The sequence below is a fragment of the Tachysurus fulvidraco genome, chromosome 5 (genome assembly GCF_022655615.1).
Source record: "Tachysurus fulvidraco isolate hzauxx_2018 chromosome 5, HZAU_PFXX_2.0, whole genome shotgun sequence".
NCBI classification, from domain to species: domain Eukaryota; kingdom Metazoa; phylum Chordata; class Actinopteri; order Siluriformes; family Bagridae; genus Tachysurus; species Tachysurus fulvidraco.
In genome coordinates this window covers 28,507,891-28,520,390 of record NC_062522.1, presented here as the reverse complement: position 1 = coordinate 28,520,390, position 12,500 = coordinate 28,507,891, and the positions used below count along the sequence as shown (strand labels likewise).

The 12,500-nt window shown below is 37.5% G+C and overlaps 1 protein-coding gene across 2 annotated transcripts in view; it reads right to left on the bottom strand.

The window, feature by feature from the left end:
- prkcaa (protein kinase C, alpha, a) overlaps positions 1–12,500 on the bottom strand; it is a 132,047-nt gene that overhangs the window by 98,452 nt on the left and 21,095 nt on the right. For both annotated transcript variants that reach the window (XM_047813644.1, XM_027133373.2), the window contains exon 3: positions 915–997. In XM_047813644.1, the coding sequence (XP_047669600.1) occupies positions 915–997 (83 nt within the window). The remainder of the gene's footprint in view (positions 1–914; positions 998–12,500) is intronic.

Sequence of the window (12,500 nt, the reverse complement as noted above, 5' to 3'; positions counted from 1 at the left end):
TATTTTGAATTTATTTACTTAATTATTATAAAATGAAATCTGAAATTTCTCAGATTTATAAATATAAAATGTAAATATTAAATATAAAATTGAACTGAAATGCTCAACACCTGGTTATTATAAAATGGCACGAAATACCATGATTTCAATCATATAATTCAGCTACTTGTAAGTCCTTGCTTACAAAAACAATAAATAGAAATAAAATAATAAATCAGAAATAAAAAATTATGATTAGTACATTTTAAATATCTGGCTAAGCCTAGAAGGTAGAACATAAAATATACGTGTTGTATGATCCAAAACTAAAGTCTTATATTAAATATCCAGAAAATAAAAATTTGAAGTGGGTGTGGCCTAATATTCTAATGAGTTAGCTTATTTGTGTTCGTCTGTCTAAGACTCTCAGCCTTCAGCAGCGTTCAAGCAGAACTAAACGCAGGTTCGGCACAGATAACCTTTTTCTTTTCAACATTCTAACATTCATCCTTCATGCAAAGCATCAATACATGTAGTCACTGCAAAGTTGCCAATTAGTAACACTTTGTACTACATATCATGTACACAAGAGATGACGTGAATAGAAAACTATCTTTAAGTCCCCAGTGTGTGGAAGTTTGAAACCCCACATAATGGACGTCGTGATTTGACAGCAGCTGTTACATCACCCGCTTGTTTCACCTCCTACTTTAAAAACTTTAGAAGTGCTTCACTTGCACAGCTGACAAAGGACTTTTCTACAAAATGTCCTGATTATTTGGAAACTTTGTGTACTTCGCGTATACATCATACGCTCCTGCATACATTATATACCTCATTTAAAACACTATACGCTGTACAACATCTCCTGTGTTAATCAATCAGACACGGTTGATGAAGGGGATTGGTGCATTTCTGTACGTGCATGTACTCACGTCTGTATCGGGTCCTTTGTCCGCTCCGGGGCAGGAGAACGTGACGAACTCATGGCAACGCTTATGGACCACAAAACAGCACACTAAAAAGGCACACGTGAAAGAGAGAGAGAGAGAGAGAGAGAGAGAGAGAGAGAGAGAGAGAGAGAGAGAGAAAGTGAGTGAGAACGAGAGAGAGAGAAAAAGAGAGAGAGAGAGAAAGAGAGAGAGAGAGAGAGAGAGAGAGATGAGTTCAGTTAAGTCACAATTCACATCACATTTTCTGATAATGAAGATGAATTATTCCCTCTAGCCCTCGGTTGATGGTTTGTGCTCATCAGCTATCTTGTTATCCAAAGGCACTTGTCATCTTTAGAGCGGTCTACATGTACACAGATCCACAGACTACACCAGAATTTGTTTAATAGTTCTAACCAAAACAATTCTCTGAACTTAAAAATGTGTCTTCATTTTAAACTTAAAGGAACTGTTCGGTGACTAAAGGAAATCCACCACATTGTCATGTGACACTCAGAGCTCAGATGTAAAACTGGCCACAACTGAGATTCCTTCATGCCTTAAATATGTTTATGGCTCAATGCAAATATGTCTAGTATAAAAAATAACTATATAATTATAATAGAACATAATTAACGAAATGAACACAATACTCTCTCTCTCTCTCTCTCTCTCTCACACACACACACACACACACACACACACACACACACACACACACACACACAGGGACTATTACTTTGTATACCAGTCATGGGAACCTGGAATCTATCCCCCGAGACTTTGGGCACAAGGTGGGGGACACCAAGGATGCGATGCCCAGGATGGGGGACACCCAGGATGGGATGCCCAGGATGGGGGACACCCAGGATGGGATGCCCAGGATGGGGGACACCCAGGATGGGATGCCCAGGATGGGGGACACCCAGGATGGGATGCCAACACAATCATACAAACCCCTTCACACACTACAGACAATTTAGAGATGCTATTCAGCAGCACAGGAAGAACTTGCCAACTCTACACACACAGGCCAGATGCAGGAATCAAACCCCCCAAACATGGCAACCACCAAGCTATCATGCCCCTGCTAGAGAAAAAAAAATCACCCAACACTTGATGTCCTAATCTTGATTGTTTGAATGTTATTGGTCATCATACGTTTTCTTTTCTTTACATAGTCGGCAGTCCCACAGAGACCAAAATGTAACCTCCAAGCATAATTTTAATCTCTAAACTAGAAGATTACTTTACCAGATATTACATAAAGTGTAATAATTTTATGCACCAGACATTACATAAAGTGTTCCCACCTTTAACTGCTCCACTTTGCACCATAAAAATGCACGGGATATTTCGGAATGATTTTTTTTTTCTTATCCATTATACAAATATTATTATACAGTTTACCATCTATTAAAGTACTGTAGCTGTTCACAACCAGAGGACCTGAGGGAAACCTAGGTGGTACACGCGAATACACAGAGAGTAACCCGAGCTCAGATTTAAACTGGGCACAATCTTTCTGTGAGATTCCTTCATGCCTTAAACATGTTTATGACCCTATAAAATTTTTTGCTAGTATAAAGAATCACTATAAAATTTGAATAGTACATAATCACCTAAATGAACACAATATATATTTAGTGTGTCACAAGGTCACGAAGTATAATAAATTATGAATAACACACAACAGATAAAAACAGATTTTTTTTCAAAGTGGATGATTTTCATTAAACTGAAGTGACGAGGATTATTTTCATGTGACCACACGGTCTAATGTGATATTCCACAGAGTTTAGCTATTTGGCAACAATTATATTATTAAAAAAAAAAAAAAAAAACAATCATCAACCAATCAAAGAGCCAAAAATAACATCCAATGATGTTCCACAAGTGAAATCTGCATAGCAACAACATGTAGCAAGTAGCTGATTGGCTATTAGATAATGAAGACTTTCTTGATGATTTATTATGTTTTAATGATTCAACAAAAATGTTGAAATAAACAATGCATAGTACAGAATGTGTGGGAGACACACAAAATAGTTCAAGACACACCATGAACTTATCATAAACCTTTTACTTCCCCTACACTGGTGTATCAGTTCCTCATGATGGACAGAAAATAACACAGGAAATAAAAAGATTTTTATCAGCAGCCTTTAAAATTGCAAACCTTTTCATTACGTCTCACACCGCCTACAGCTTCACATCTTCAAGCTAACAAGTTTTACTGGGATGTTCCATATAGCACAGCTATAAACACATCAGCTTGCTGACGTAAACCTGCTTGTTTAATCTGGCTGCAAGGTTTAAACAGGCCCAGAAGAGTCAAACGACTCATTATGGCCTCATCAAGATTTCCCTCGGTACGCTGGATTAATGGCTTAGGTGACAAAAAGCTGCCACTTTTTCAAAATCAATGCGTTATCAAGTCCACATTTTCCTCACGAGGAAATTTCTGTCACTCATCTCTTACGGAATAATACGATACTACATTTTCTTAGCGTGCCGCTTGAAAGAAAAAAAAAAAGGTGACAGACAAAAAGCTCAAGGGGAACGAACACAGCTACATGTTAGTGCAAAAAAACGAGAGATTACTAAAATAGCTCTTATACACACATGCACAATTCCTTCTGGACCACATATTTCTGAACATGCCGTGTAGCAAAATCTAACCTTGGAACCTTGGAAATAATTATATGAGTTTTGTTCGTTAAAATATAATAAAGACATCTTTTTTCAGTGTTATAGTGAAGCAAAGCTAGAAGGTTTCTTAACCTTATCATTACTACTGGGTGAGCAAGAAATAATAATAAATAAATATAATAATAAATAATATTAAATTGAAACTGTAGAATATATCCTACAGTTGAAGTATGAATATATGAAATATACTACACCCTGAAGTATAAATATATATAAAATAAAATAAACACCTTTTCAAAAGGATACGGTTAGTTAAATAGTCAACATGATGAGCAGAAAAGCATCTCATATACAGTACATATGCCATGAAAGTCTTCATGTATGAATTGTATTACTAAGACAAATGAAGTCTGTCATGTGAGTCTGTGATTATTTAGACATTAAGCATTACTTTTACCTACAAGTCTGATGAAGAAACCTTTGGATGATCGACTTCATTTACTGTAACAGGGTTTATTATCTATATATATTTTCTTTCTTGCTAAACCAATGATGTGTATGAAAGCTGTTGAAGACCTACTTATTAATGACACACTTTAACTAGCACTTGTGTGTGTTAAAAAAAAACAAAACAAAAAATTAAACAGTGATTTATTTATTTATTTATTTATTTATTCATTCAATCATTTATTTGTTTGTTTGTTTGTTGGGGGGGGGGGGGGTGTTAATGGTGGCTTAGTGGTTAGCATGTTCGCCTCACACCTCCAGGGTTGGGGGTTCGATTCCCGCCTCCGCCTTGTGTGTGTGGAGTTTGCATGTTCTCCCCGTGCCTCGGGGGTTTCCTCCGGGTACTCCGGTTTCCTCCCCGGTCCAAAAACATGCATGGTAGGTTGATTGGCATCCCGTAGTGTGTGAGTGTGTGAGTGAATAAGAGTGTGTGTGTGCCCTGCGATGGGTTGGCACTCCGTCCAGGGTGTATCCTGCCTTGATGCCCGATGACGCCTGAGATAGGCACAGGCTCCCCGTGACCCGAGAAGTTCAGATAAGCGGTAGAGAATGAATGAATGAATGAATGAATGAATGAATGAATGAATGAATGAATAAACAGTAATTTAGGCTCATGGTGTATTAAGTCTGTAGCCTAGTGAACCAGAATTCAAGAGTCCTAAGCACTTTTGCACGTCGCTCTGGATAAGGGCGTCTTCCAAATGCTGTAAATGTAAATGTAACGTGAGCACAGAGCCACTGGATGTGTTCATACAGAGTTCAAACAAAAAAAACTGTGGCATTTTCAGCAGCCAGGAGCTTCATTTTGCTCTCAGCAAGACATAAAAGGATGCAATCAGTCCTTAGAATCTAATGAGAACCTTCTTACCATGAAGACCATGAAAGAAAATGTCTTCATGCTCACCCTTCAGGATAAAAGTATATGATTAGAAGCTATATAGGAAAAACAATAAGGTACTATAGAACGCTGCAGAGTGCTTTATGAAAGACGTAAATCTTACAGAATCTCAAGATCGGGATCGTAACTGTCTGCTTATCTCCTATATGTTTTACATGATTTCTTTTTTCTTTTTATTCCTTCCTTTAACCTTTTCATGTTAAAAAGAAGAAATCTGCGACAGAGGAATAACGGGAGGGGAAAAAATGCAGATAGTCTGCCATTTTCACATCCAGACATGTAATTATGCTTCATAGATTTCCCCAAAGAATCTTCTCAATGTGTTTGTGTGTGTGTGTGTGTGTGTGTGTGTGTGTGTGTGTGTGTGTGTGTGTGTGTGTGTGTGTGTGTGTGTGTGAGAGAGAGAGAGAGAGAGAGAGAGAGAGAGAGAGAGAGAGAGAGAGAGAGAGAGAGAGAGAGAGAGAAAGAAAGAGAAAGAAAATTGGGTACAGCCTGTTTCTTGGTCTAGTGTAATACATAGGCCTAGTTTAATTTGACCAAGCAGCCTCATTCCTTACTGAAACTAACACAAGAGCACACACACGTGTACAATGAATAAACATACACACCCGAGCAAACACTCTCGTATCCTGGAGCAGGTGAAAACACACACCACACACACACACACACACACCACTAGTGCTGATAGAATGAGGATAGTGGATTTCCCTTACCTAGACATATCTACCATCAGAACTGTTGTTAAAATAATAATAATAATAATAATAATAATAATAATAATAATAATAATAATAATAATAATAATAATAATAATAAATTGAACACATTTGGCCCGATCAGAATGGAGAATCCATCAGCACCATGGTATAAGTATTTTTTAACACCTCAATCTCTGAATTCAGATGCATTCTAAGTTATTACTGTAATTAATGTATTAAATCTTTTCAAATGTTAATTATAAACACCATTAGACTCGATTATTCACCACAGTATGCAGCCAAAAAGACATCCACAGACAGCAGAGGAGACATTAAGCTCATTAGCTCATTTTAGCAGTCAGTTACATTTAATTACGCCAAGAAGTCAAAAATCGTGACCATGACTCGAATTCAATAAAATGTGCATGCCAAAGTGAAAACAATAAAAACATTTCCAGTAATAGTAACTACATGAATACATACTGGAAATAGAGCGTGTATTTTCTAGATATTTCTAAAAAAAAAAATAAAAAAAATAAGAGATGATTAAAACTGAAGCGGTTTCTGTATCATGAGAAGAGTGAACACTATAACGTACACAAGAGTGACCAAGACACGCACGCGCACACACACACACACACACACACACACACACACACACACACACACACACACACACGGTGGCTTTTCTAACTGGATGAAAGTTGGAGGTGGAGGCAACCCGTTACCAAGGGAACGCAGGACAGCAACCGATGACACAATCAATAAATTAAAGCCCATCTCACGGTGCACCATGGGAGTCTCGAGGTGCATCATAAAGTATAAGCTACAGTTGAGGTAGGCAGCTTTTCACAGTCGCTGTGCCATCAAAGCCTGCACCATTTTGAAAGATGTTTCTAATATGTCAGAAGCATGCCGTCTACCTCGGCTATATATCAGAAAGAGCGATTGGTGTCCTACAGGTCTCTGTCTGTGTCTCTGTGAAAATGCGCCAGTACCTTGTTTGTGTTCATATTTTAAATATTAATCTGTGACATATATATATATATATTTTATAAACCAGGTCATTCAAATGTAAAAAAGTAAATCGTGTGTATTTATTATGGTTATTCTACATAATCTATATTAACCTCTGCACATGTGGTACAGGCTTTAGCGGTCACATTAAATACTTCTTGACGAGAGCGCATTTTGTAAAATCGGCCATCTGGATCACACGGTAGGGAATCTGAGAGAGAAAGAGAGAACAGAATTGATCTGTCAATCAGAGTGCAAAATTATTTGAGTCTGATCAATGCAAGGGCTGATGTCATTATCCTGAGAAATTCTGTTATCTTGAGACATTTTACAAACGAAGTAGAATCAAGCAAAGCATATAACAATAAATCTCATAACAAATGTCCTTTACAATACCACAGCTAGTTTTCTCTTTTCCTCCACTTTTTTTTCAGTGTTGCCAACTATTTTTAGGGGAAGGTGCGCTAAAAAAGTTTCTACGAGTCACCAGATGGAGACGTGTTTGCATATTAGCTGTATCGTCATGCTCATTCGAGGATCAAAACGTGTTACTTGAAGAAGAAATAGAGCAGAATAGTTTAATCGGAACAGAAAATGATAGCGGGGGATACGTTTTTTGATAGACGGAAGTCATCGTTGGTCCTGGCACCAGAGACAATACAGTATCAGTACAATCAAGAACTAAAATGAACTGAATCAGTTGACATTGGAGGTGAAAACCAGACATGAATGAAAGACAAAATAGTGATCTGTTGTTGGGAAAACAGTGATTAGCAACTGGTTTCTTGCGGAAAAAATTACAGTCATTGGGAACAATGGTGCTCAGGATTTGGTCTTTGTGAATAACCGTGATCGGTGATTAGTCATTACAATCAATGGTGCTCAGTATCTTGTATTTGGTAACATTCATGATCAGTGCTTAGTCATTGGGAAGAATGGGGCTCAATATTTGGTCCTAGGGTAGTGGCGGTTCTAGGATTTTTCTGTAACAGGGGCCATTAAGGGGTCACATGTTACATTCAGGGGTACATTCAAGCACACAAAATAATTTATTCAGTACGGTGCAAAAACATTTTGTCAGTCATTCCTTTTTCAAACGCTCGAGTGCCGCCAATTGTTTGGGGGTGGAATTGCATCTGTGATCATTGTGAAAAATTCTCTGGTTGCTCTTCTAGTCAACGATTGATGGAACGGGGGCCAATCAGGGGCCAATCAGATTTCAGCAGGGGCCGGGGCCCCTGTGGCCCCGACCTCTAGAACCGACCTTGTCCTAGGGTAACAATCATAATCGGTTATTAGTCAGTGGGAACATTGGTGATCACTATATGGTCCTTGGGAATAACCATGAGCAGTGATTTGTCACTGGGAACAATGGTGCTCAGTATTTAGTTTTTAGAAACTGATTAGTCATTTGGAACGATGGTGTTTGGTAACTGGGAACACTGATGATCAGTGTTTGTTCATTAGAAACAAAGGCCCATGCACTGCACCTCATTTAGGCTTTACTCTGGTGATGTATAAAACTAAACTTCCTCTATAAAATCATATAACCGGCAACTGCGATATGAGCTGGAGTGCTGTATCAAGTGCAGGACAGTCCCTAATGTCTGGCCAAAAAGTTGACTAGATTTGGTGCTAGGCTCTTTTTTGTTGCCAAGTTGGCAACACTGATCTTTTTACATTTTTGTAGCCTAAGGATCAGCTCGGCCCACAGCCAGAATAGAACCAGAGCTGCTCTGTACCTTTCCTTTAAATGGTAACTCACAAGGCATACAGTATATAGTTTCAGTGAAGATTCTCACAATTCAGACTTCTAGCTTTGGCTAGAGATCAGGATTATATAAATGTGGCCAAGAACTGACTATACACTAAAAATATTTAAGATGGGATACTTTTTTAAATGAACGGCTCTCTGTAAAAATCGGGGCTGGGGTTTGATTTGAATACCGTTGTTGTGGAAAGTCATGCTAATAAATATTTAATACTTCAAAAGACAATGAGTATAAGACACCAAAAATCAGACTTTATTGAGACACAACAAAGCCCAGACCTCTGAAGACAATCAGAATTTACACAGTTAAGAAAACCCAGTCAGCTTATTTTTTTAATCACATGGTTGGTTTCCAGCACAAAATTTACAAATCCTTTGCATGGTCAATTTTCAAGCCGATGAGTTTTGATAGAAAACACACCTGTTATATTTAAATCAAGTTCTATAATATATATCACATAACTAATTACACATACGTTACATGTACGGCAGACACCCTTATCCAGAGCGACTTACATTTTTAGCTCATTTTATACAACCAATCATTTGAGTGTTAAGGGCCTTGTTCAGGGGCCCAGCAGCAGCAGCAGCTTGTTGGACCTGGGATTTAAACTCACAACCTTCTGTTCAGTAGTTCAAGACCTTAACCACTAGGCTATCACATCCTTACTAGCATTACGAGATAGCGGACCTGCAATCTCCCAACACCCCAATAACAGTCACCTAAACTGAGCAGCGCAATTACAGGTGGTGGGGACTCAAAAAATTAGCTTGATGCTAATTGCTAGTTGTCACAATAAAAAAACGTGGTCATAAACACAAAGATATTAGATCTCATTCTTGTCGTCACATTTGTTGAAGCCTCTTGAATCTGTCAGACCTTAAAACATCACCTTATAAAATTAGAATCTCTGATTATAGAAAAATATAACAAAAAAATTGGAAAGGGATATTTTGTGTGATGTAGGTCTTAGGAGAAAGAACAGATATGTCCTTAACTTGCTATACTGTATTAGTGTGAATTTGTCTACAGGGTTTTAGGATAGTTTTGAATACAGCATTAACCATAATAAGAGTTCAAATGGTCAAAGAACAGGTGAAGACGGTTAATGTAGACATCAACAAAATACAAAAAAAACGTATGGAGGTCATAACACGTAAGCACATAACACAAACACCTGGGGACAACAAACCAGCCCTTAAAATAAATAAAAAAATCTTTAGGTGAAGACAAAATGGCTGAGGGAGTGACAAAGGAAGACTTGACAGTAATTACACAAGGCATCAGTAATTAATAGGACAAAAGAAGCCCCAGGTGTGAAGCGTACACTACAACACACATCTCTGTGTACGATGTTATTATAGAAACAAATAAAAAAGGTATTAGAGCAAGTGAATATAATATAAACCTGTAGTTTGAATGACAGGTCACCGTTTGACCAATCAGAGTCAAGAATTCTGTAGTGTTGCGATAGAAATAGAAATGTAAAGGCAGGTTTGATGGTTATGAGGCTAATGCAAGTGTGTACTTTACAGCATCTCTCTCTCTCTCTCTCTCTCTCTCTCTCTCTCTCTCTCTCTCTCTCTCTCTCTCTCTCTGTTCTGTTATGTGTGTGGAATTTGATCAGCGGATCATTCCGACGTGATTGAGCTGTAAGATACAGATTAATTGAACAGAGATACAGGATAATTTAATGGGCTGGAAAAAAAAAATGTGCTGATCAAAATCTATTAGCAGTGTTAGGCTTATGATAATGAATATCTTCCATCAAGGTTACACATTTATAATGCGTCCGTGTATTGAGATTGAATTCGAATTTAAAAGAGGATTTCAGGGGAAAAAATATGTGATGTGCAATGCTGTTGAATTAAATTCCCCATTTATGTTATTGTTTTTTAAACCTGGTTCAGAATAAAATGGGGTTTTCTGCTTATACGGTAATAACAGACATTTTATCAAAACTGTGGTTCCTTTTGAGCTTTCTTTCGCATAAATCTGCTGAGTAAGGAAGCTGTTAGACAGCATTGGTTAAAACTAGAGATGTACTGATACTTATCCTGGTATAAGACATCACTTATCACTTCAAACCTTGCTCATTTATTCATATGAATAAAAATAAATGCTCTATACCAGCATGAGATATTGATTGATACTCAGGCTGTTAAGGGTAATGAGCAGATGACACAAAAGTCCAGAAATCTGGACGTGATTCACAATTAATGCTGCCAATCAAAGCCAAAAGAGACTGTAAACTATGCTGCGTAAAAATATCAAGAGGAGAAACTACAGTTTCATCATTCAATACAAGCAAGCTGATTAAAAAAACCCATCTTAAACATAAAAGTCAACACTGGTAGCACATCATCATCATGATCATCAAACAACGTGGCGGTAAATGCTAGCTAGGCAAGAATAAAACATACACAGAGCACAAGGCGAATAAAATAATTCTTACAAATAAACACTGAAAACAAAGCACACTTTACTTAACTTTACTTACGACTGTACAGAAGCGCTTTTCTAAGGTGAAACCACACCCACTGACGTAGGTAGTTAATGCGCTTCATTTAATATTGACTAGCTAACATTTTAAAGAATAATCTGAGCAGGTTATTATGTGCATGAACATGAGGGAACACGGAAAACATCAACTGAGCTAAATATAACATCCAGTAACAATGAAATAAATAAATAAATAAATAAATAAATAAATAAATAAATAAATAAATAAATAAGTAAAGCCTTTTCTTAATATTTTTTATTCAATACTAGGCAAAAAGCTCTATTCACAAACCATTAGACTCCTGAACAACACTTAACACCACCACCTCACACCCCATAACCCCCACTGACTGCTGCCACACAACACACTGAGACACAGATCACACAACACACACATCTTATTTATGTAAGGAAGACGTGCAAAGTAAGAATTTAATTGTATGGTCTAAACCATCGAGTTTTTCCAGTGCACATGACAATAAACCTTAATTATTGCTTAATTTCAGTACCAGTATTAGATAAGTACCAAAAAACTGGAATCTCAGGCAAATGAATATATATATGAATATATACATGTCTAATCAATTGCTTGTAAACAGATACGAATGTTTCTTTAAAAGCAATTTTCTCCCTCTAAGCATTTTTTTACTTGTGGTCGAGACTAACTTAACTCGTGGTCGAGACTGAGATCTTCCAAAGCACTATGGATTATCTGAATTAAATGAATCCATAAAGAGCCTGCGTTCCATATTGCTGGAGTTTGCTTATGATAAAACTGTTTAAACAAGAGCAGGGTGGAGGACAGAATACACTCCACTTTGTTTGCTTCTTTATGTGCTGTGTGATTCACATACACTGTGTAGGGTGTGAAGAGTGTGTAGAATGTTTAGTGTAGAGTGTTTTGTGTGTTTAGTGTGTGTAAAGTGTTTAGTGTGTGTAGAGTGTGAAGAGTGCTTAGTGTGTGTAGAGTGTGTGGAGTGTTTGGTGTGTGTAGTGTAGAGTGTTTAGTGTGTGTAGAGAGTTTAGTGTGTGTAGTGTTTAGTGTGTGTAGTGTGTAGAGTGTGTGTAGTGTTTAGTGTGTAGAGTGTTTAGTGTGTGTAGTGTGTAGAGTGTGTGTAGTGTTCAGTGTGTGTAGTGTGTGTAGTGTGTAGAGTGTGTGTAGTGTTTAGTGTGCAGAGTGTTTAGTGTGTGTAGTGTTTAGTGTGTGTAGTGTTTAGTGTGTGTGGTGTTTTGTGTGTGGAGTGTTTAGTGTGTGTAGTGTGTAGAGTGTGTGTAGTGTTTAGTGTGTGTAGTGTTTAGTGTGTGTAGTGTTTAGTGTGTGTAGTGTGTAGAGTGTGTGTAGTGTTAAGTGTGTGTAGTGTTTAGTGTGTGTAGTGTTTAGTGTGTGTAGTGTTTAGTGTGTGTAGTGTGTAGAGTGTGTGTAGTGTGTGTAGTGTTTAGTGTGTGTGTAGTGTTTAGTGTGTGTGGTGTTTAGTGTGTAGAGTGTTTAGTGTAGAGTGTCTACACACGCTTAGTGTGTGTAGTGTTTAGTGTGTAGAGTGTT